The sequence below is a fragment of the Nicotiana tabacum genome, chromosome 20 (genome assembly GCF_000715075.1).
Source record: "Nicotiana tabacum cultivar K326 chromosome 20, ASM71507v2, whole genome shotgun sequence".
NCBI classification, from domain to species: domain Eukaryota; kingdom Viridiplantae; phylum Streptophyta; class Magnoliopsida; order Solanales; family Solanaceae; genus Nicotiana; species Nicotiana tabacum.
This window is the reverse complement of record NC_134099.1, coordinates 134108794-134131250: the sequence shown is the minus strand read 5'-3', so window position 1 is coordinate 134131250 and position 22457 is coordinate 134108794. Positions and strand designations below refer to the sequence as shown.

At 34.4% G+C, this 22457-nt stretch overlaps 3 protein-coding genes across 3 annotated transcripts; all 3 read left to right on the top strand.

Annotated features, from left to right (window-relative positions):
* Positions 1–8040: 8040 nt before the first annotated feature.
* Positions 8041–9060, top strand: LOC107796061 (uncharacterized). The gene is made up of 4 exons (XM_075240361.1): positions 8041–8098; positions 8312–8325; positions 8443–8550; positions 8644–9060. The coding sequence occupies exons 1-4, from the start codon at positions 8041–8043 to the stop codon at positions 9058–9060; spliced, it is 597 nt and encodes a 198-aa protein (XP_075096462.1).
* A 2092-nt stretch (positions 9061–11152) lies between these two features.
* On the top strand, positions 11153–14047 carry LOC107796058 (glutathione S-transferase T1). The gene is made up of 7 exons (XM_016618779.2): positions 11153–11331; positions 11425–11498; positions 11590–11650; positions 12344–12397; positions 12671–12750; positions 13068–13273; positions 13665–14047. Exons 1-7 carry the CDS (start codon positions 11267–11269, stop codon positions 13833–13835), a joined length of 711 nt encoding a protein of 236 aa, XP_016474265.1. The 5' UTR covers positions 11153–11266; the 3' UTR covers positions 13836–14047.
* Positions 14048–15032: 985 nt separating this feature from the next.
* On the top strand, positions 15033–18792 carry LOC107796059 (putative glutathione peroxidase 8). Its single transcript, XM_016618780.2, has 6 exons — positions 15033–15231; positions 17045–17121; positions 17462–17523; positions 17809–17927; positions 18270–18437; positions 18525–18792. The coding sequence occupies exons 1-6, from the start codon at positions 15178–15180 to the stop codon at positions 18555–18557; spliced, it is 513 nt and encodes a 170-aa protein (XP_016474266.2). The 5' UTR covers positions 15033–15177; the 3' UTR covers positions 18558–18792.
* The last annotated feature ends 3665 nt before the right edge of the window (positions 18793–22457 follow it).

The window sequence follows — 22457 nt, the reverse complement described above, 5'->3', positions numbered from 1 at the left end:
ACTAAAAAAAAGAGAATGTGGTCGAGCCCTAGTATCTGAGCTGCCTACATATCCTTCGCTATAAAGAAATCAGGCCACGTGTAGTTCAAAAGTGAATAAGCTGATGGAGTATACTGAGGTGGAGAGGATCGAGGTGCCGTTCTGTCGAGGTTCCGGTCCGCGATCCTATTATTACATCAAAATCAAAAAATGAAAAAGACTAACTACGCCTGTCAACTATGAGTTACAAAATTCCTATCTATAAGTCTTCTGAAACTTGATCTTGAGTCTTGAATGGTTCTTCATGCAGACTTTAGATTTGAACCTTGGTGCTTGTTAGTTGTAGGTGCTAGTTCATTCTTCTTCAGCTTTTCGGATCAAAACCGGACACACCATGCTTGTGACTTCAGTCATGTCTTGAGTAGCTCCCATCTTTCATCAACTTCTGCATTTGGATTCACTTCTTGCCTTTTTTTTTTAATTCTGGATTGTGACTAACTTTTGTTGATCATCTCGGACCGTTGACTTGTATTCTTGCCGCGAGCTTCTTTTGTTGCTGACTTGAATTGCATTCTGAAGTGAATTCCCTTGTTTTCCAGGTGGGTGCCTGATTGCCAAAACTTGAACTGTCTTCCTTTGAAACTTGAACTTCTTTCCCTTGAAACTCGAACTGTTTTCCCTTGAAACTTGAACTGTCTTCCTTCTAAATTGCTTTCCCTTGAAACTTGAGCCGTCTTCCCTTGTTTTCCAGGTGGGCCCCTGATTGCTGAACTTGACCGTCTTTTTTCGAAACTTGAACTGCTTTCCCTTGAAACTTGAATTATCTTCCCTTATTCTCCAGGTGGGTGTCTGATTGCTGAACTTGACTCGTCTTCCTTCGTAACTGCTTTCCGTTGAAACTTGAGATAATTCTAAAACAAACTCCTTTGTTTTCCAGGTGGGTGCCTGCAATCAAACAACAAAACAAACAAAATTTTCTGCCCCAGTTTGCACTTGGAAGATTTGTGAGTTATTAGCAAAACTATAAACCACTTATGCTATTGATGCAATGATGAAAGTAAACTAGAGACTCGACTAGGATGCGTATCTCCTGTGAGTAAGACCAAGAAACTTTGACCAACAAATGAGTCCGCTAAAAATAAAACCTGAAAGACCTAGATCAGGAAGTGCGTCTCCTACGAGTGAAACTTGAATGAACCAAACTAGGAAGTGCGTCTCCTAAGGCTGAAACTTGAATGAACCAAACTAGAAAGTGCGTCTCCTAGAGGTAAAACTTGCATGACTCACACTAGGAAATGCATCTCCTAGGGGTAAAACTTGCATGACTCACACTAGGAAGTGCATCTCCTAGGGGTAAAACTTGCATGACTCACACTAGCAAGTGCATCTCCTAGGGGTAAAATCTCAATTTAGGAAATGCGTCTCCCAAAAGTATATCCAGAAAAACCTAGACTAGGAAGTGCGTCTCCTAGGGGTGAAATCTCAATATAGGAAGTGCGTCTCCTGAAAGTGTATCCTGAAAGATCCAGACTAGGAAGTGCGTCTCCTAGGGGTGAAACTTTAATGACTCAAACTAGGAAGTGCGTTTCCTAGGAGTAAAATCTCAATGTAGGAAGTGCATCTCCTAAAACAAATATATAACCTGAAATACCTAGACTAGGAAGTGCGTCTCCTAAGGGTGAAACTTCAATGACTCCAAACTAGGAAGTGTGTCTCCTAGGAATGAACTATCCATTTAGGAAGTGCGTCTCCTAAAGAAAAAATATAACCTAAAAGACCCAGACTAGGAAGTGCGTCTCCTAGGGGTGAAACTTCAATGACTCAAGCTAGGAAGTGTGTCTCCTATGAATGAACTTAAATGACCCAAACTAGGAAGTATGTCTCCTAGGAGTAAAATCTTAATTTAGAAAGTGCGTCTCCTAAAATAAAATATAACTTGAAAGACCCAGACTAGGAAGTACATCTCCTAAGGGTAAAATCTCAATATAGGAAGTGCGTCTCCTAAAATAAAAATATAACCTGAAATACCCAGACTAGGAAGTGCGTCTGCTAAAGCAAAAATATAACCTGAAAGTCCCAGACTAGGAAGTGCATCTCCTAAAGCAAAAATATAACCTGAAAGACCCAGACTAGGAAGTGTGTCTCCTAGGGGTGAAACTTCAAATGAACCAAATAGGAAGTGTGTCTCCTAGTGGTAAAATCTCAATTTAGGAAGTGTGTCTCCTAAAACAAAAATATAACTTGAAAGACCCTGACTAGAAACTGCGTCTCCTAATGGGTGAAACTTAAATGATTCAAACCAGGAAGTGCGTCTCCTAGGGGAAAAACTCAATGTAGGAAGTGTGTCTCCTAAAACAAAACATAACTTGAAAGACCTAGGCTAGGAAGTGCGTCTCCTAGGGGTGATGTGTGATCTTCTCAATAGCCTTTGCGTAAGCAGAACTGGGCCATTACACCTGAAAAATTCAAGCTTCCAAGCTTTGATATGAATATAGCTTTCATCCATGTTTCAAACAAAGAAAACTTGTGAATTTAAATATGGTGGTTGGTTTGTGGCCTTGACTTTGAGGGTGATTGCTCTTTCACTTGCCATGATAACTTTGATTTCAACTTGAAAGACATTGCTTGTTTATTGACAAACCACTTTCTATGTCACCCTTATCACAGCCAATACCTCTAATTCATTCAAACTCAATACCTTCTATCTATTGCATTTTGCTCATGAATCGCAAAACACGTTGATTGTTGCCAACTCAGTGCGCCTACTACTCTTTCCTGACTTATGTCGCTTTGATGTGCTAGCTAGACTCCATTTGTGCAATTAGAATGGTGGTAATAAATTTTGAAGTCATTTCTCACTTGTTCTGACCAAACAGACTCAGGAAGAGGAAGTAAACAAGACAAAAGGAACAGAGTAAATGACAATGAAAAGAGATGATTCCTAACAAGAAAAGTATAAAGTAGAAACTTATCAGATGTGGATACCAACTCTAATGACCATGACATGCACATTTGGATTAAGTGGCCTAATCTGTCAAGCAAGTCTGATGTTCAACTTTTATTGTACCCCTAAACCGTGAAACTGGGCTTCAATGCTCCAATTTTCCAATCCGATTTACGATCCTTATTTGACTTGTAGTGTCCGAAGGGATTTCACCATCAAGCCTTTCTCATTTTGTTCTTTCTCTCAACTGACTATCACCTTATGGTGCCTGTGAAGGTTTTCCCGATAAGACTCCCTCATTTTCTTTTCCTTGTGTAGAACGGAGTGTTTCCCCTGATGTGAATCATACCTATAACTCGCTTGCCTTGGCACTACTCAAAGATTGATCGGGAGGTCTTTCTTTGGACCGTACTTTAGGTTTTTGGATAGGATTAGAAAGAAAGCGTATCATAAAGGTTCAAAAACAGCTTAAAAAGGGTCAAAATTACAACTTTTGGAATCAGATCTCTTACAACAACCACAACTTCTGCCCTAGTTTCTTTGCTTGGGGGACTTTTGAATTTTTATTTTGATGGGACCAAACCATGAGGCTGCCTACGTATCCTTAAAAGGAATCAGGTCGAATGTAGTTCAAGACATAGGAATTGCTTTGTTTTTGTACTTTTCTCTCTCTCTTTTTCTTTTTGTTTTTTTTTCTTTTCTTTTCTTTTCTTTACTCTGTTCCCATTTTTTCTCTCTATTTTCTCTTCTCTTTTCCTCTTTTCTCTTTTTTTTTTATTCTGTATCTGTATTTCTAAACTCTGCTTCTGATTCCAAAAGAGGGATATGAAAGAAAATAAATAAGGCTCAAAGGGTGCAAAGGATAAAGTATTTAGATAGCAGAATAAAATGTCTTCGTCATTCCAATCTTCAAAGTATGCCAAATACAAACAACACAATTGAACAAACCAAAAAAATCATACGTATTATGTTTTGACTGCATCAGAATTGATAACCATATCCACACATTTGCCTTCTACATCTGTTAAATACAAAGCACTATTGGACAACACTCTCGTTACCATGAATGACCCCTGCCAATTTGGGGCAAACTTGCCTTTAGCTTCAACCTGATGCGGCAGGATGCGTTTCAATAGTGTTTCTTTATGTTCTATCTACCCCAGTTTCACACAATTTGGGCTTGAAGTGATCTCAAAACGCCTTTACTTATTTCTCTCAAATGTCCCTATCATCTTCAAAATTATTTCATTGCTTCATGACTAAACTAACTTTTAAGACCAGGCTGAGAATTATGCGTGCATGTTGTGTCACTAGGGTCAGCAGGAAAAGAACTATAAAAGAAAATAGGAACTAAACAAAATGACTAGAAATAACAGAAAACAGAAAATTGCATTAGACAAACAGTGAAGGGGTCCGAACAACAAAACAAGCAAACTAAACTGGGGTTACAACCCTGGAACAAACTTAGATAACACTAAATAAGTTACTACGACTAAACAAATTAGGCAAAATAAAAGGATAGAAGGGTTTGAGAGTCACAAGATAATATCCGGATTACAACCCTGAAATAACCCGTACAAGAAAAATGACAACAAAATAACCTACCAAGAATCTTCCCCGGCTAGCCAAGAAAAGAGCATCTTTCCAATCACCAAGCTCGACATCCTAGCCACTGAGTTCCGCATCAACATTACTAGAACCGTCACAAGTCTTCATAGCATTGTCCTTAGCAAATTGCTTTTGGGTCCCTTTTGCCAGCTCGTTCTTAAGATCAACTTTTGGAACCAAGAGTGATAGCATTGAAAGCTTTGCGGCAAGTGGCCCTCCGAGGATCTCAGAAGAGTTCTCATATTCCTTTTCCACACAAATCATGTTTACCATATGCGTCTCATTATGAACAGGCAATGAACTTTGGCTAGTATCTGTTGCATTTGGATTTTGCACGGTAATATCACCTGCATCAATAAGCTTCTGGACTATTCCTTTTATATTCTAACACTTTTCTATGTCATGCCCCGGGGCGTTAGAGCAATATGCGCACCTTTGAGAAAAATAAAAATTCTTTGGAAGAGGGTTCGACATTTTTATCTGAATCGGTTTCAACATGTCCAATTGCCTCAACCTTTAGAACATACTGGCATATGATTCTCCAATAGGAGTGAAAGACTTTTCTTTTTGTTGCTGCCTTCTCATTTTGTACTCTGGCCTCGGTTGGAACCTTTTGCTGGTAGGTGGTTGATATGCTTGAGGAGGCGGGTAAGATATTTGCGGAAATGGTGCAGGCCATCGCGGGTCTCGTGGGTGTGGAGCATATGGCGGTGCATTGTGGATAGGGTACTGGGAAGGTGAGGTATGACTTTGGGGATTTTGTGGAGAGAAGTAGCATTGGGGAGGATTATTTGGAGCACGAGGATATCCATGGGGTCGGTATTGAGGCTGAAAGCGTTGAGCGGGAATGCCCACTGGATCCTCCCGTTAGCGGGGCTCAGAAACATCTTTTCTATCAATGGGAGGACTATCCCGAGCCACTTGTTCGTTCCATCTGAACTCCCTAATACCTTCGTTGGGTTTCTCTTCCATCTGAGATAGGGAGGAGCGGTCTGGGATAATATCTTCATTGTACTGATAGTGTCGAACAAAATCTTGAGCCATGTTACCCCATGTATGCCACTTACTGACATCTTGATGAGTATGCCATTCCAAAGCTGCCTCAGTCAGGCTCTCACTAAAATACACCATCATCAGCTCATCTTTCCCGCCAACATTTCTCATTTCACTGCAATAACCCTTCAAATGGGCTACTAGATCTCCACGCCTATCATACAAATTAAACTTTGGCATTTTAAACCCCTCGGGCAGTTGGATGTCAGGAAACAAGCACAAGTCTTTGTAAGACACCCTTATCTGGCTCCCTATCCCTTGCATGTGTCTTAAAGACTTCTCTAAGATTTTCACCTTCCTGGTTATCTCATCTTGCTCCACTGTCTTAACAGGCTTTTCAGTTTTACCGGGAGGCTCAAAATGAGGAGCGTGAGATATGGAACCGAGACCTTGAAAGTTGGTTCTGGAGCACAGTGTTGGGCATCGGGGACTTTGAACACATTCTCGTTAGAGGATCGAGGAAAAATAACTGGTGGAGGAGCTACAAGAGCATGAGTGGCCAAAAGAGCGGGATATGAGGTGATTTTGGCGGGTGGACTGTGAAAATGTTGTGGAGAGATATCAGCACCAGTAGGAAGTTAGATTTGTGACAGTGGCAGAATAGTTGCAGGATTTTCAGTGTAATTAGTGGGGAATAAAGGTGGAAGATGCCCCATGATCCAAGACTGATACATTTCTTCCATCTGATGTTTTAACATTTGGACCTCCCTTTTTCAACTCAGATTCTGATTCGACAATTCCCTTAGATGGATCAATAACCCCTGTGTCCAACTCTTTGCCATCCATGGCTACCTTGCTCTTTGACCTTGTGTTAAGAACCACAAATCAACCACCCCTCTGCTCAATAAAGATAACAAAAGGGAACAAAATGAGGTCATCCTGTTAGCGTTAGGGTATTTAACAGCTAAAAATATCACATTGCGTGCAATGCACCTAACAACAATTAACGGTTCTAGAATGACTTCGAGGTCACCAGGTCACTTGGCATCATCTCAATTTGTTCCCTTCAATCTTCCCTTTTCGTTTCTTTTCTAGCGCTTGCTAGCTCATATTTCTTTTTTTTTTTCTAATTATCACTCTTTTCTTTCCTCTTTTTCCCACATCCCATAATTTCACCTCTTTTTTCCTTTTTTTTTTCTTTTTTCCCTTTTCTTCTAATAAAAAAAATAATTCGATCGAACCCTATGTAGGTTGCCTACGTATCATGACGCCGCATGAATCAGATCATTGCGTAGTTCGGGAAGATCGATGGATAAATTAAACTAAAAATAAAAATCTTTTTTGGATTTTTCATTTACAACTCTTTTCGATTTTCAAATATAAAACATGAAATACAATACGGAAGACTTGACAAACTCAACTATACTACAACAAACTCTGACGCCAACTAAAAGAAGTACTACTGAACATGACAATAAATTACAAGACAACACATAAAAAAAGACTCAAAACATAAAAAAATCTCCTTAAGCAACTCCAGGATGTAGCGGTCTTGGCTGGATGGTCTCGGGGTATCTGTCATGCTCAATCTTCGGTAAGTAGATCCACACCTGTATGAAAAACTAAAACCAAATAGAGTTAAAGACTTAGAATACTACTTTTTGTCTCAAATAGGTTATTACTACTTGTTTCAAGTAAGTCAAAATAAACCAAATGATACCTTGGAAGTGGGATATGCAATTCATTGACTGTCCATTTCCTCATTCTCTCTATAAACTGAAAATTAGGAAAGGGGTTTCTTTCAATAAGGGCATCTTAAGTTGGCTCTTCGAGTCCTGGAAGCCTTTCTTTAGTGCTGGCCCACCAAATTGCAGAAGACATAAATGATAGACAATATTACTACTAGAAAACAAAGAGCATTTGTTTCAGCTTTTGCTAGGTTGTGATTCATGGGTGCTGGTTGTAGCTCAAATGGTTATTATAGTATAAATCACCTAAAAAAGATGGTATAAAGGATCTTTTGCATGTCTTTTGAACCAAAAAGGTTTATAGATTTTTTAATGTAGTAGTTGCTTTTACCATTATAATTCATCTTTCCTCCTTTTGCCTATTCTCAATTAGTGTCATAAATCAGTGTCATGGAGGAGAGCATGAGGGCAGTGTCATGAATCAGTGTAAGAGTGTAACTGTGAGAGTGCTGGCAAAACAAAAAAAAAATTCTCGACTATCAGCAGTTCATAATATACTGATAATGTGCTAACATTATGTGAAGAAATACTAAAAGATGTCTGCATTAACCTAAGCCTGCAGTTGGTTACAACAACAAGAACATACCAGTAGTAGAAATATAATTTGGAATATGATGTTTGGAAATGGAATACATTTGAGATGCAACACTCAAGAAAGTCAACTTTTAACATGCTAGGATGTTTATTTGTTTGGTTCTTTAATTTCGGTTTAAGTAAGGTCACTCTCTTTGTAATTTCTTCATTACTTGAGGGTGCCTTAGAAGCTCAATGACTATCCATTCTACTGATGTGGCTGAAGTGTCCATTGCTGCAATAAGCATGTCCTGTATATTGAAAAGGAAGCAGAATCAATATTAAAGTTAGTTGTATTTTGAGCTTATATTACTATGTGAATAAGATACAAATACATACAAATCAGTGATGTGGGTAAAACATTTCTACTGAATTTGTTTTCAGTTGACATGTAGTTCCACATATAGTTTCATTGGTTACTTGTCCTATCTGGAATAATTTCATTGGTTACTTGTCCTCCATGTAGTTCCACATATAGTTGTAATCACTGACTAGAATCTGGATTGTTCCTAGAGTATTATTGCTGTCATTAGTTCCTAATTGCCCAACTATACCCTTTTGTTTCTCTATCTTCTTAATTGAATAATTTTTGTATAGGCTGTTAAAAAGGGTCAAGATCCAACACCAAATGAGTTGCATTTGCACGTCCATACTCATGGTAATGATGGAAAATCTTTTGTTGCTGAGAAATCCCGAATCGTACATGTAAGATAACTTTTTAATTGACTTTACTTTCATATATTTTTTCATTTTGTAAATTGAATGTTCTTATTAACTCTTCTACAAAAAAAATATCAGGAGATATTACAACAACAAATACAAACTCAATCTGATATTGATCAGTGTAAAGCATATTATCAAGCCGCGGGAGGAGAAAAGAAAAGAAGAGTATATGGTCTTGGATCGCAAGCAAAATGCTACTACGGGCCAAATCTTCATGGCTCTCTTAGATCTGATGCTAAATCGTCAACAACACCTCCAAATTCTCAATCAACACCGACAGAGAATCTGGATGAGTTAGTGATCCGATTGATTCCTGCACTGACAGATCATATAGTTCCTGTAATCGTTGAGCGGGTACGCGAATTAGTTTCTTTACCCTCGCATCAGCCAAATACTAATATGGCACCTACAATTCCAACATCTTCTACTGCTGCTAACATTGATGAGGTTCATGCATTGGGTTCTGATGATGACCGTAACTCTCTAGCCTAGCATAGTTAGCTTACTTTGTTGGATATTATTATTGGTCCTTGTGGATTTTTTGTACTTAATGATACAGTTATATGCATTATGCTATATATTTTGGACCTTGTTGAATTTATATTAATATCAGTGACTTTTTATTAAGTGTATTTAATAGTTTATGTAATATGTTTGAACAGAGTACATTTAAAATAATAAATAATTTTTTTTAAAAAAACTAGCAATATAGTAAAAATAAATCAGCGACGGATACGTTCCGTAGCTAAAATTATCGCGTAAAATTAAATCTTGTAATGAATTGGCGACAAAAGGTTTTTGTTGCAAAAAGAAGGGACAATAAGCTATAACACGGCTAGCGACGGAAAATTTCGTCGCTATAAGAACAAACGACGAATTTTATTATGTATTGCAGCGACGAAAGGCATAAAAATAGCGACAGAAACAAGCTATATAGCGACAGATATTTCCCTCGCTAAACTTTGCTACAAAAATATGTCGTCGCTACTCCGTCGCTAATTCTGTGACGGTTTGGCATTTTTCGTCGCTATAAGCCTAGCAGCGAGAATTTTAGGGACCAACTTGAATCCGGCGCTATTCCGTCGCTAAACAACTTTAGCGACAGAAAACATTGATTTAGTGATGGAATGCATCTTCATCAAACAATGAACAGGTGGAAACACACTGGAATCTTCGTAAACTTCCAGAAGATGGTTACAAACAATGCTGTAATTTGACTACAAAAATGTGAACCCATTCGGCTGTGTTTTGCCAACCCAATTGGTTGTGTTTCCTAGTAATCTTCGATATGCCCACTCGTCATCAATTGGGCCAAATGTTACATACAAAGCCTTAAATTACGACCATATTTCCTCATCATTCATTACGTAAGTAAACCAAAAAGATATATTCTTCTAGACATACATACAAAAAGCAAAAGATTCGTTCACACAATAGTTCTCATTATCTCCCTTGATCAAAAAATGTGGATGGAATCTTGCTATGGAGATTAAACTAGCGTATTTGCGCAGAGTGAAAACAAGGAGAAATTGTATGGTATTTGCACCAAATTAATAAAAGCAACATATATGTCTTGCATAAAAATTTTATTGCTAAATTATGATAAGTGATACTCCATCCGTTCATTTTAGGTATCTTATTTGGACGGGACATGAAATTTTAAAAATATAAAGATTTTTTTTTTAATCTTGTGGTTTTAAATTAGATATTTGTATGATATATCAAAATATCTTTTGAATCTTGTGATCTTGAATCGGGGAAAAACTATAATTATAACTACGGATTCGGGTGAACCCAGTAGTTTTAGTCTAAACCTTGTATTTGTATTAAATTTTTATTAAATATGTACAAAGATTAAATATAAAATCTAGTTACAAACACCTAATATTCACCATGCTAATATTTAAAATTCATGAAGTTCAAATCCTCACCCCCGCCTCTAATCTTGAACATGTCACGTCAACTGTATAAGACAATATCATCAAAGGTAAAATGAGATGTTAAAATTAAAAAAATTACTAAATATAAAAGGTGACACTCTTTTAAAACGTACTACAAAAATATTTAGCGAAAAAAGTATCTATATTTTTTTGGTAAAAACTTGAAAAAAGAGTTGTTGAAGTTGTATTGAAAACTAATTTTTGAAAGTTAAAGTTGTGTTTGGACTTGTACTTTATTTGGAAAATAAAAGTTAAAGTTTTGTGAATAGTCTCAAAAACTAAATTAAATCAGTTTTTTGGAGCTTGAAACTTTTATTTAAACTTTTTTCAAAAACAGATCATATTCACAATAATGTTTTTAGAAAAATTTTGAAAATGAAAAATTGCCAAAATTTATGGTTAAGTTTGGTATAAAATCACATTGGTAAATACTCCATCCGTCCAATTTTACTTGTCTAGTATTCTAAAAATATATTTTTACTTTTACTTGTCACTTTTAACATATCAAGAGAAATAATTTTTTTTTCCTGTTATACCCACAATATTAATTACGCATTTCAAATCATCGGTGAAAAGTGGTAAAAGTGAAAGGGAGGAGTAGTAATTTTGATTTTCATTAAAAGGGTCCTGTTATTGACGATTCCTCAACTCCCCAACAGTCGGAATACGAAAAGGCTTTAAATACGCGGCCTTTCTCCATTTCACCACATCTCACAGTAAAGAATCAATTCTGATCACAATCCATAGCCAGCAAAGAGATGTCGCTCAAACTTTATGTGGATCGCTTATCTCAGCCTTCTCGTGCTCTTCTTATTTTCTGCAAGTAACTTTCTAATTCCACTCTTTGACTTAAACTTTGATTACTTTTTTCTGAATCATCATAATCTGATTATATTATGGGTTTTTGTTTTTTAAGATTAAATGGAATTGAATTTGAGGAAGTCCCTATTGAACTTTCCAAAGGCCAACATCGTTCTCCTGAATTTGCAGGTTCGTCTTCAAATGCTTGAATTTTTACTCACTTAATATATTACGCTCTCTTTGGAGTTGTTTTTGAATATTACTTCTATTTCATATGCAGAAATTAATCCCATGAAGCAAGTACCAGCTATAGTTCATGGATCGTTTACGCTTTTTGAAAGGTAATTTTCTTATGTAACTTACTTGATAGGATTTTAAGTAATAAACAAATAATGTAAAATATTTTTTTTACACGATCGGTGAATTTTAACTTATGATAGTACGTTCAATCATTTTTATTATATTAATAATTAATATTTATTAAGAGGTTTACCTGCAATTATTAACAGTAGATTTTTGTGTAAATATTTTTTACAAGTCAGCGCATAGTTGCTATACTTGCTTTCACATAAAGGGTAGAAAATATTTGTAAACTCAAAAGAGTGACAAAACGCGGTTGCGGGAGGTGACTTGTATTGTTATTAGTTGATTCCTGTTTGTCCATTTTTAGGTCTACAACCTCTTCCCTTTTAATGGAAGATAGATGGATTTCTATGTTTCGTTTAAAAAATTGGTCATTTCTTTAACCAACGACAGCCACAAGCAGAATTATGTGTATAAGACTGTGTGTATGCGTATACTTCCCCTTTTTTGTAAATTGTTGATAGTAAGCAGATGGATTTAAATTATGTGCGCTAGAAGTTCCTTTAAGTGATAGTTTCCCCTGAGTTTCTATTCATGATCATATTAAATTTAATATGAAATTTAATGTTGCCTTTCTGATTGAAAATTATTTAACAATTCCAGTGATGTAATTTATGTTTTGTTTATACTAGTTTTTTAAAACTGACTCACAAATTTTCTCTTCTTTGCAGTCATGCAATTCTAAGATATCTAGCTTCTGCATTTCCTGAAGTTGCTGATCATTGGTACGTTTAGTACTGTCCACTTCTTAATTTACAATTCTTGTTTATCAGCAAATTTCTTTTAATGTAAACACTTTTTACCATGTGACCAGGAGGTCACGGGTTCGAGCCGAGGAAACAGCCTCTTGCAGAAATGCAAGGCTTCGTACAATAGACCCTTGTGGTTTGGCCCTTCCTCAGACCCCGTGCCTAGCTGGAGCTTAGTACACCGGGACTTGACTATAACCTATAGGTTTGTAATATGCTATTCTCACTGTTTTATGCTTTATATTGAAGGTATCCAAGTGACCTGCAGAAAAGAGCAAAAATCGAATCCGTCTTGGATTGGCACCACTCTAACTTACGCCGTGGTTCAGGTGCTTTGAGTTTATGTTGAAGATTGTTTTTGTAACTATTTGTTCCTTCCTTTGGTCAATTTACTATGGGTTTTTGAATTTCTGAGTAATTGGGAAAGGAAGGCCACAGAGTAATTGAATAAGATTCTGAAGGGATATTGGGATTTTAAAATAGATGGAAAATTTGTTTGCATTAACAAAGTGAAGGATGTGCTACACGCTAAATACTTTGCTAATGGTTTCAAAATCGCTGCAAGCCTATATACATTTGCAAATTCAGTGTTCTTTTGTTATATTACATCATGAATTTTTCTCTCTAATAAAGCTTCTGTTTTCAGTTGGCTATGTGCTTAATTCTACATTGGCACCTGCACTTGGGTTGCCTTTGAATCCACAAGCCGCGGCAGAAGGTGAGAAGATCCTTTCAGCATCTTTAGCAAAGATTGATACCTATTGGCTGCAGAAAGATGGAAGCTTTTTGCTTGGAAATTCCCAACCTTCCATTGCAGATCTTAACTTAGTCTGTGAGATTATGCAACTTGAGGTATATATAGAGATTCTTCTTGTTTGTGATGTTGCATTTTTCGACTTAGAATAATTCAAAGCGTATACAATTATTGCAGATTCAGTTGCATAACCTTACTTTATCCCATCCTACCATCATCTTGGTGCATGCATTTTTCAATATATAGTCAAATTTCTCCACAACAAGCTCGTTTGTTCCAGATCTTTTTGGCTGTTATAGCAAAGTGCTGTTATAAAGAATAAGATGATAATTGGTTCCATAAAAACTTAGCTTTTATAGTAAATGATTGTTATATAGTGATGTTGTTATAGAGAGATCTGACTGTATGCTACATTTCACTAGGCTTAGCTGATCCATTGCTGAATATCATGACTTGAGCAGTGTATGGAATCTTTGTTGTTGAATGCAGTTTGTTGATGAGAAGGATCGTGACTGGATATTAAGTCCGCACAAGAATGTTTTGAAGTGGATTGATGATGTAAAGAGTGCAACAGCACCTCATTTTGATGAAATACATGCAACCCTCTTCAAAGTTAAAGAGATTTTCCAGAAGCAGCCATCTGCTGGAGCAAGCACTTAGACCTAATGAAGCAGACGACCTTATCTGCGTTTGAATTTTAAGCCATTTGGAAACAATTACTACTATGTTTAATGCTTCTATAAGCCTGCACTATGAACATTTGCTTAGTATAAAAGAATACAGTATGTTGTTGCCATTATTCTCGAAACAATGAAAAGTCAGCTTATGTTTAGTGACATTAATCTTCTTAATTGAAGCTGTTCCTATTCTACGTATCGGCTGTTTTTAGCTGGGTCTTCACCCTTGACCATATAAATAATAATTATCCATATAATTGATCAAGAACAAATGCTTGCTTTAGCAATAATTCAAGCTATAATATATTGGAGCACTCTATTCTCCTTTATTCTATGGCATTTATGATAGGACAGAAACAATAATATCTTCAGAACAATAATTATATCTCCCCAAGTGGTCACAACAAGTGCTATCCAATTTAGTGCTTTGACTAATGGTCTAAAAAGTGAGAATAAAACATTTACCAAATTTATTCGTTGGATATCACCAGAAAATACAACTTACAAACTTAATACAGATTGAATCATCATTGAGGAGGGGGCATAGGAGGGGAGTTATTAAAAGAGTAATTAGATTTTGGGCATTACCCTATGTATTCCATATATATCTAGGGGTCGTTTAGTCCGAAAACAAGTTATATATGGATTAATAATATAGGAATTAGTAATTAATACATGAGTTAGTATGTAGGAATTATTTCTTTTTTTGTGTTTGCTTTATTGTACTAAATTAGATATACAAGATATTATTTAACATATATTTTTTTAAAAGTAATAGGCTATGAGTTTACAATTGTATCCTTGACTATTTTACTTTCATAGGCTTCTATGAAAAAAATAACGATACTTTTGTTCGTTTGTTGTTGCATATGCGCATAAGTTATACATGGATTAGTTATTCCATATTGAAAGTGATAATCCAATTTGGCATATAACTTTATACAAGGATTAATACATGAATAAAAAACATATACCAAACATGGAACAACTATAACAACTCCCTTATACCATAATTATTTCTTCCTTTCTTACCGTTTCTGTTAAATCTAACAACCATCATTTTGTTAAGTGCTCACTTTTGGTAAACGTAAAGGACTAAAACTGCTCAGAGTATATTTAATGGACTATTTTAAACCTATCACCACAAATAGGACCATTTTTCCCCCTAGAATATCCTAAAGACGAACATTTTTTATAATTCATAAAAGAATCAATTTAACCTTCTACATTTCCTAAGTTAATGGGTCAATGCCTGGTTGGATATTTTGTGTTTTGGGGTGTTGATTTCAGACTTCGGTACCTGAAGCCAAATTCTCATATCAACAATGGCCAGCCAATCAGAGAAGAAACCAGAATCTGTTTTTGACTTCACTGTAAAGGTTAGCTCCTAATGTGCTCAGTCTTTAATTCTACTGCCATAACTAACTTAATCCCTTCTATTTCTGATCTAACTCTAGTTCTTTGTATATCTGTCCAATATATACTGCCAAATTTTTTAAGAAAAAAAAAAAGTAAGCTTAGGTATGATCCCCAATAATTTTTTGAAAGGGGAAGTATTACACTAGAATAGGCATCGATTGAAGGGATTTCTCATCTGTTTGGTTGCATATATTTGAGGGAAAGATTGGATGGAAGTATAAAGTATGATAAGTACCTTATGTTTGAGTAGAATTAGGGTGTCAAATGAGCGGGTTGGACGGATTTTGAGCGGGTCAAAATGGGTTTGAGTCAATAAATTGGCGGGTTAATGACCCGCCCATAAATTACTTGGGCTGAGATGGGATGGGCCAAGAAGGTCTAAAATTTGGGTAATAGCCCAACCCACCCAACTCTTACCAAGCTTTTATTAATGCTTGTTGCTTTCTTATGAATTGTTTAATTACTGACTAAGACTTTTTTTTTGTGCTCATATATAATATCCAAACAAAAAAAAATTATTTTAAAAGATATTTTAGCTAAGTTGCTCATGGATCAGTTTGGGCTAAAAATCAGCCCAACTTTAGATCGACTGGATCAAGATGGGCTAAGTTAAATAATGGGCGGGTCAATGAGCGGCCCAACGTTCGACGGGTTGGGCGGGTCAATGAGTTGCCCAACGTTCGACAACTTGGGTGGGTTGAACGGGCTTGAACTTAAATTGCCACCCCTAAAGCATGTTTCTTTCTTTTTCTAAAACAAAAATAAAATAATAGTGATGTCCAGGCCATCTTGCGCGTTCCTCGACTATTTCACCTTACTTGTAACTTTCACTGGCACAAGTACTGAGAACACTGCCACCAAGGTTTAAGAAAGTAGGAAGAAATCGCCTACCATTTTTTGTAAAAGGGTTCTTTTTCATAAATGTAAGATCTTTGCATTTTCCTTTCTATGCACTTAGCCAATCCCTTATGCCAACTTTACTATCTAATCACTCCCATTATTACCCAATGTTTGTCCATTTATAGTTCCCATTTACATCTTAAAAGACCTGAAGTAATACTGAATTTCAACCATTCAACAGAATGAAAGGAGGCAGAGAAGATACACACATGCTTAGATATTTCTATTAGCATCTCTACACCTTATCTGCTGTTATTTTAATTGCTTTCGCCCCATGCCTCGAGGCTTTAGCTCTTCCCCATGCTGAAATAGCACCTTTATGTGCTTTCGCCCTATAAACAGTGAGAAAACACATAAGTAGGGGTGACAAAATAGTTAAAACAAAACAGTTAACTGCCCATATTATCCACTAAAAAATGGGTTGGATAATGAACTTTTTAAAAATGGGTCAAATATGGATAAGAACCATATTATTCATTTAGAAAATGGATAAGACCAATGAGTCTAACTTTTACATTTGTAAAGCCTCAAATTGGGGGTTCCCCAAGTTAGAGAGACTTAGAATTCTCCCAAAAGTGATCATATGTAAGAACTCATGGATAATATGGTTACCCATATTATCCATCGGTTAACCTGTTTTTTTATCCGTATTAAATATGGGCCGGATCGGATAATTTATCGGTTTTTTTCATTATCCGTTTTCGACCCGAACCATATCCGACCCGACCCCTACTCATAAGAAAAAGATGAAATAACTTGGTTGAGTCTGCTACAAATATATACCATAAAAAAGGTACAAGTGACCACAATGAAATTGTTCATTTACTTGTACCTTTTTCCCTTTCCTGAACATGCTGTCTCATTTGCTCACAGGATTCAAAGGGAAATGATATAGATCTTAGTAGCTACAAAGGAAAGGTCCTACTTATCGTGAATGTTGCTTCCAAGTGGTAAAATCATCTATTTCCATCCATCATATTTATAGTTGTATGCGTGTGTGATTTCTTTTTGTAATTTCTCTGATACCAGTTGAAGTCCAGGGAAACAAACAACCTTTGTTCAGATGAAAATCATAACTCTAAGAACTGGTTTCTTCTTTTTTGGTAACTAAATGATTTTATTAATCACCAATAAGTATTACAAGAACTTCAGCCAACACAAAACATTGTCGGCTTTCTCAAGTATTGCTACCTATCTTAACTATTTTCTTTTCTTTCATTCGTTCTACACATTCTATGATTCATTTCACTTCATTGAACTTTTCAATGTAATCGATTGTGTTGTCCACAGCGGGATGACTAACTCAAACTACGCAGAACTCAACCAATTATATGAGAAGTACAAAGATCAAGGTATGTGTCTTTATTCAAGTTACCATTTTACCCTTCTGGTTGTTTCTCAACTTATATCTCTCTTTTCCTGGACCAATTCCTCCTAAACGGAGGATGAATTCTGCAAATAAAGAAGAAGAAGGGGTAGTGTTTGAAAAGAATGAAACATTATGTTCAGTTAAAGTCTACATCTAGACTATTTGAATCACATAATTATGGTTTCAACATTAAAACTGCCATTAATTGTCTTTTAAGTTCTTTCCATTTAGTTTTGAAACTTAAAGTTCTTTTCATATTTAAACACAGGCCTGGAAATATTGGCATTTCCTTGCAATCAATTTGGCGAGGAAGAACCAGGGAGCAATGATCAGATCTTAGACTTCGTTTGTACACGTTTCAAGTCAGAGTTCCCTATATTTGACAAGGTATTGAAAGGACAATATTCTTGATAGATCATTGTTTTATTAGCTACTAATTGATGATTTGCTTGGTAGTATGTCCCATGTTTTAAACAGACCTCTCTCTACTTTTGTGTTTCAGTGTTTTAAAAGTGATTACTATTCTGTTGGAATATCCTGAAAAAACAGAAAAGCTGCCTTTCTATCCTTAAATTAGATTATATACAATAAAATTCGTAGGCATCTTCCGTCAGCTATAAGCATTCGTGTTGCATTGTAAAAGGACACCATTACATTGTGAAATAACGTGTTTCCCTAGAATTCATGATTTACTATTCAATGGGGTCTCTTTTTTGTGTGTTGAATTAGATTGAAGTGAATGGTGAAAATGCATCTCCTCTTTATAAGTTCTTGAAATCGGGAAAGTGGGGAATATTTGGGGATGATATTCAGTGGAATTTTGCTAAGTTCCTGGTTGATAAGAATGGACAGGCTGCTGATCGCTATTATCCTACCACCTCTCCTCTGACAATTGAGGTAACCGTTTTGTGCTAGTTTTTCCTCCAACTGCTTGTATAACATAACTTGTGTATTGATTCTTATGGATTCACGCTCTTGTTGCAGAGGGATATTAAAAAGCTGCTGGAAATCGTGTAGTCGCCAAGGTTGAGCTTTCGACGATGTGGATCAATTTTTGACTTGTTAATGCTGGCTTAGGAGTTTGTCCCTTATTATCATTTGGTTATCTGATAACAGAACTTGTATGTTCTTTTGGAGAAGTTTTAAACTGACTTTTATTAGTCAATTCCTACATGTTATTCTGTCTCTTGATATTACCAATCTGCTGGATAGCCAGGCATTTGAAATTATTGGTCTATCAGTTTTTTGTTTGCGTGGCGTCCAGCTGAGAATTGTTTTTTATTTGTTGTTTATTTCCATCTTCTAGTTGTTGCAGTTTGGTAGGGTATCATTGTTCCTTTAAGGAAAAAGCTTGTTGCTTGCTAACACTATAATGTTTTCCACTGAAAAGTTATATCTGAACATTCATTCCAGTGCCCAAATTTTCAGTAATAAGAAGTTCTCAACTCAAGCAACCTATTGTTGCACGAACATACTTCAATCCAATCTCAACTTCCATTAGCCTTAGCCTTGAACCAACCGGTCAATACAATGATAGATTCTTGTAAGTCAACCATATCACTTAAGCTTAAATTCTCCAATTCATGACTCAAAACTTTGATTTTATTTATTTTCTTGCTATAAAGGTCTCTTTAGGGAATGTATTCACAATCAATTTTCAGTTTTCAGTGCTGGCGATAATGAACTAAACAAGTGGAACTCCTCCAAATTTCGTGCTTTTATTTCTATTGCCCCAATTTCTTTTGCCATTCAAATGAACCTTTTTAAGTTCAATCAGATAAGGCACTCAGAAGGAATTTTGGGAGGAACAATCTTTCAACGTTAATTCAACAATAGAAGGGCATTTGTTGATAAGCTTGGAAAAAGTTGTGGGAGAGATTTGAACGTAATGAAAATATATCTCTTTCAATAGAGGTAACTTCTTAATATCACCAAATTTTCCTCCACGAGATCGCAACCTTTTAAATGCAGAACAGTTAATAAAATATATGGTAATTCAATTCCTATAAATTTTAGATTTCTTACCTAATTGTATCACATTCTCTTAGAATTTCTTAACTAGTATTAGCACCCGCGCAGATGCGCGGACACTAACTATATTAAATATTTGAGTTATTTGGATTATACGTAAAAAATCTTAAAATTTAAACCTTCTCGATAAATATAGATAATCATTGGATATTAATTAAGACATGAAAATGATTAAACATTTCTCAAATCTCCTAGTTATAATTCTATTTTTCTTTTTTGGTACCATTCTCGCCGGTGTCATTGGATAAAAAAAAATAGTCAGAAAGCAAAATAATAACTCATATTTATGGCAAAACAATCAAAGGTTGAGACTATGAATGACTCTTTGGATACGACTTGACTCTTTTACGACAGCTTGAACTCTTATTTGGTGTGTTGATATATTCTAAAATTATTTCTATTTTAAATTTTCAGTTTCTAAAATTTTATTTTTCAATAATAGTTATATGAACAACGTAAGTGAAAATATTATCCTTAATTCAAAACTCATTTTAGTCGGTTATCTAAAATTTAAAAAGTTCTTTAGCCAGTGATTTTCTTTCTAGTATGACTCCATTTTGATATTTGACATTAACCATGTTAAATATGTGAGTTATTTGAATTATATGTAAATAACCTTAAAATTTAAACGATCTAGGTAATTATAGATAATCGTTAGATATTGTTTATGAAACACTACATGAAAAAGGCTAACATTTTCTCAAATCTCGTAGTGATAATTTTATTTTTGCACCATTCTTATTGGTGTCATTGGAACCTAAAAATAATCACGAAATAATAACTCGTATTTATGAGCTCTGGAAAAGCACAAAGGTTGGCACAATATGAACGATTCTTTGGTTACGACGTGACTCTTTTACTACTATTTAAATTCTTATTTGGTATGCTATTATGTTTAAAAAAATATTTCTATTTTAAAATTTCAATTTCTACAACATTATATATATATCAATAAAATAATTATTTTTATAATGATGCAAGTGAAGATATTATCCTTAATTTAAAATTTACTTTAATCGGCTAGCAAAAAATTTAAATGATTCTTTAGTCGGTAAATTTTATTTCAGTATGACTCCATTTTGAATTTATCGATATCTCTAGCCACAAATTTCAAATTTTGAATACCCTTACATATACAGATTTTTTGTTCTTTGAATCATTAAATGTTAGATTAATTGATTGTTATTATATAACATTGCATATATTGTCTTAAAATTGCTAAGCAATTTTTTCACCATGCTTGGCTTAACCTCAATGCAAACTACTTAAATTATAATTAAATTCAAATTTGAATATCATATCACTTTGTTAGCAATAGTGATTTTTTTAAAAACGACACACAATGTAAATAAAAAAAATATTCTAAGATATCCTTATCTTATAATCTATGTATTTGAGTTGAAAAAAATATTTGAAATCGATGAGATCATCTTCCAAATTTTTTACACTCCACAAAGATGAAACAGAAGAAGAAATTCGTTGTCGTCTCTTATTTCTGATTTTTAAATTTTTCATACATTTTTTCTATATTTATTTTCTTTTATCCTATTTTTTTTATGTTTTTCTTTCTTTTGTTACACAAAATTAAGTAATTTCGTAATAAAATGATGAGTTTTAATAGATATTGTCTACATAAGAACTCTATTTATATTTTTAATCTTTAGTTGAAATTTTGTCATATTTTTCTTTTGGCTTTATCTTATCAACCTAAACAGGAGCTCACCCAACCACTTAAACTAAAAAATTAAGGATGTGTAATTTGTTTATAATTCATATGTAACATGTGTATAATCGTGTGTAATAGGTATATCATCTATGTATATTAGCTATAAAAAGTAAATAATAAATCTGGCCGGATATTTATGTAATAATCCATAAGATTTTGGTTTCTTGATTTTATCCATGATATGACTTCTATTATAATTATTTTAAAACTCTCTACTAAAATTTAAAAATATCTTATCTTTTATTTTAAAAATTACATTATAATTTAAAAAATAATTCCATTTCGAAATAATTTGTTTACATTTTAAAAATAACTATTTCACGTAATACCAATTTTTTTAAATATACTTTTTCGTTACACTTGAAAATCGCTATAGAAACTATCAATTAGAAACCAATATCCCTCCTTTTGAATTCGAGAAAAAAATCTTTCACATAATCTAATGATTCAAAACTAATATTTTTCAATGAAAAAAATACTACACCCTTGCAATGTTGGTTTGACTGCAGCTAAATGAAGAGGTCGGCTTATATCCTTCAATTCCTAGAAGGAGTTAAATAGAAATTAATCAATTATATAGTCAAAGTTTTGTTATTTGTTTGATGTCCTTTATATAAATTGACTCTTCAAACAAATATTTTTCAAAAAGAAAAAAAACAACTTGTGTTGAATATTGATTGATTTTTGTAATGTTTCTTTCTCCAGCATGTAGGTTTACTTCATTATATATGCAAGTAAATTTTTATCAACTTTTAAACTTTTTTTGTTGTTATAAACATAGACATGTACCTTATACATTATATTTATTTTAAAAGAAATTCACTTTATTCAAATCTAGCTATAGTGTTTTAAAGAATTATAATTATAAGATTTTAAATGTAAAAGAGTTTATAGTTATATGAAATATTATTTATTTATTTTTGCTAGAGGCGAAGTGGAATTTACATAATCTGAATTAAGATAACAAAAGTTCCTAATATAATTGCATATGATCACTAACCGAATTAAGTATGATAACATGGTAATAAAAGATATTTTTTTTATTTTAATTCAAATTTAAAATTTATATATATAACCGAATTAAGTATGATAACATGGTAATAAAAGATATTTTTTTTATTTTAATTCAAATTTAAATTTTTATATATATATTTGACTAA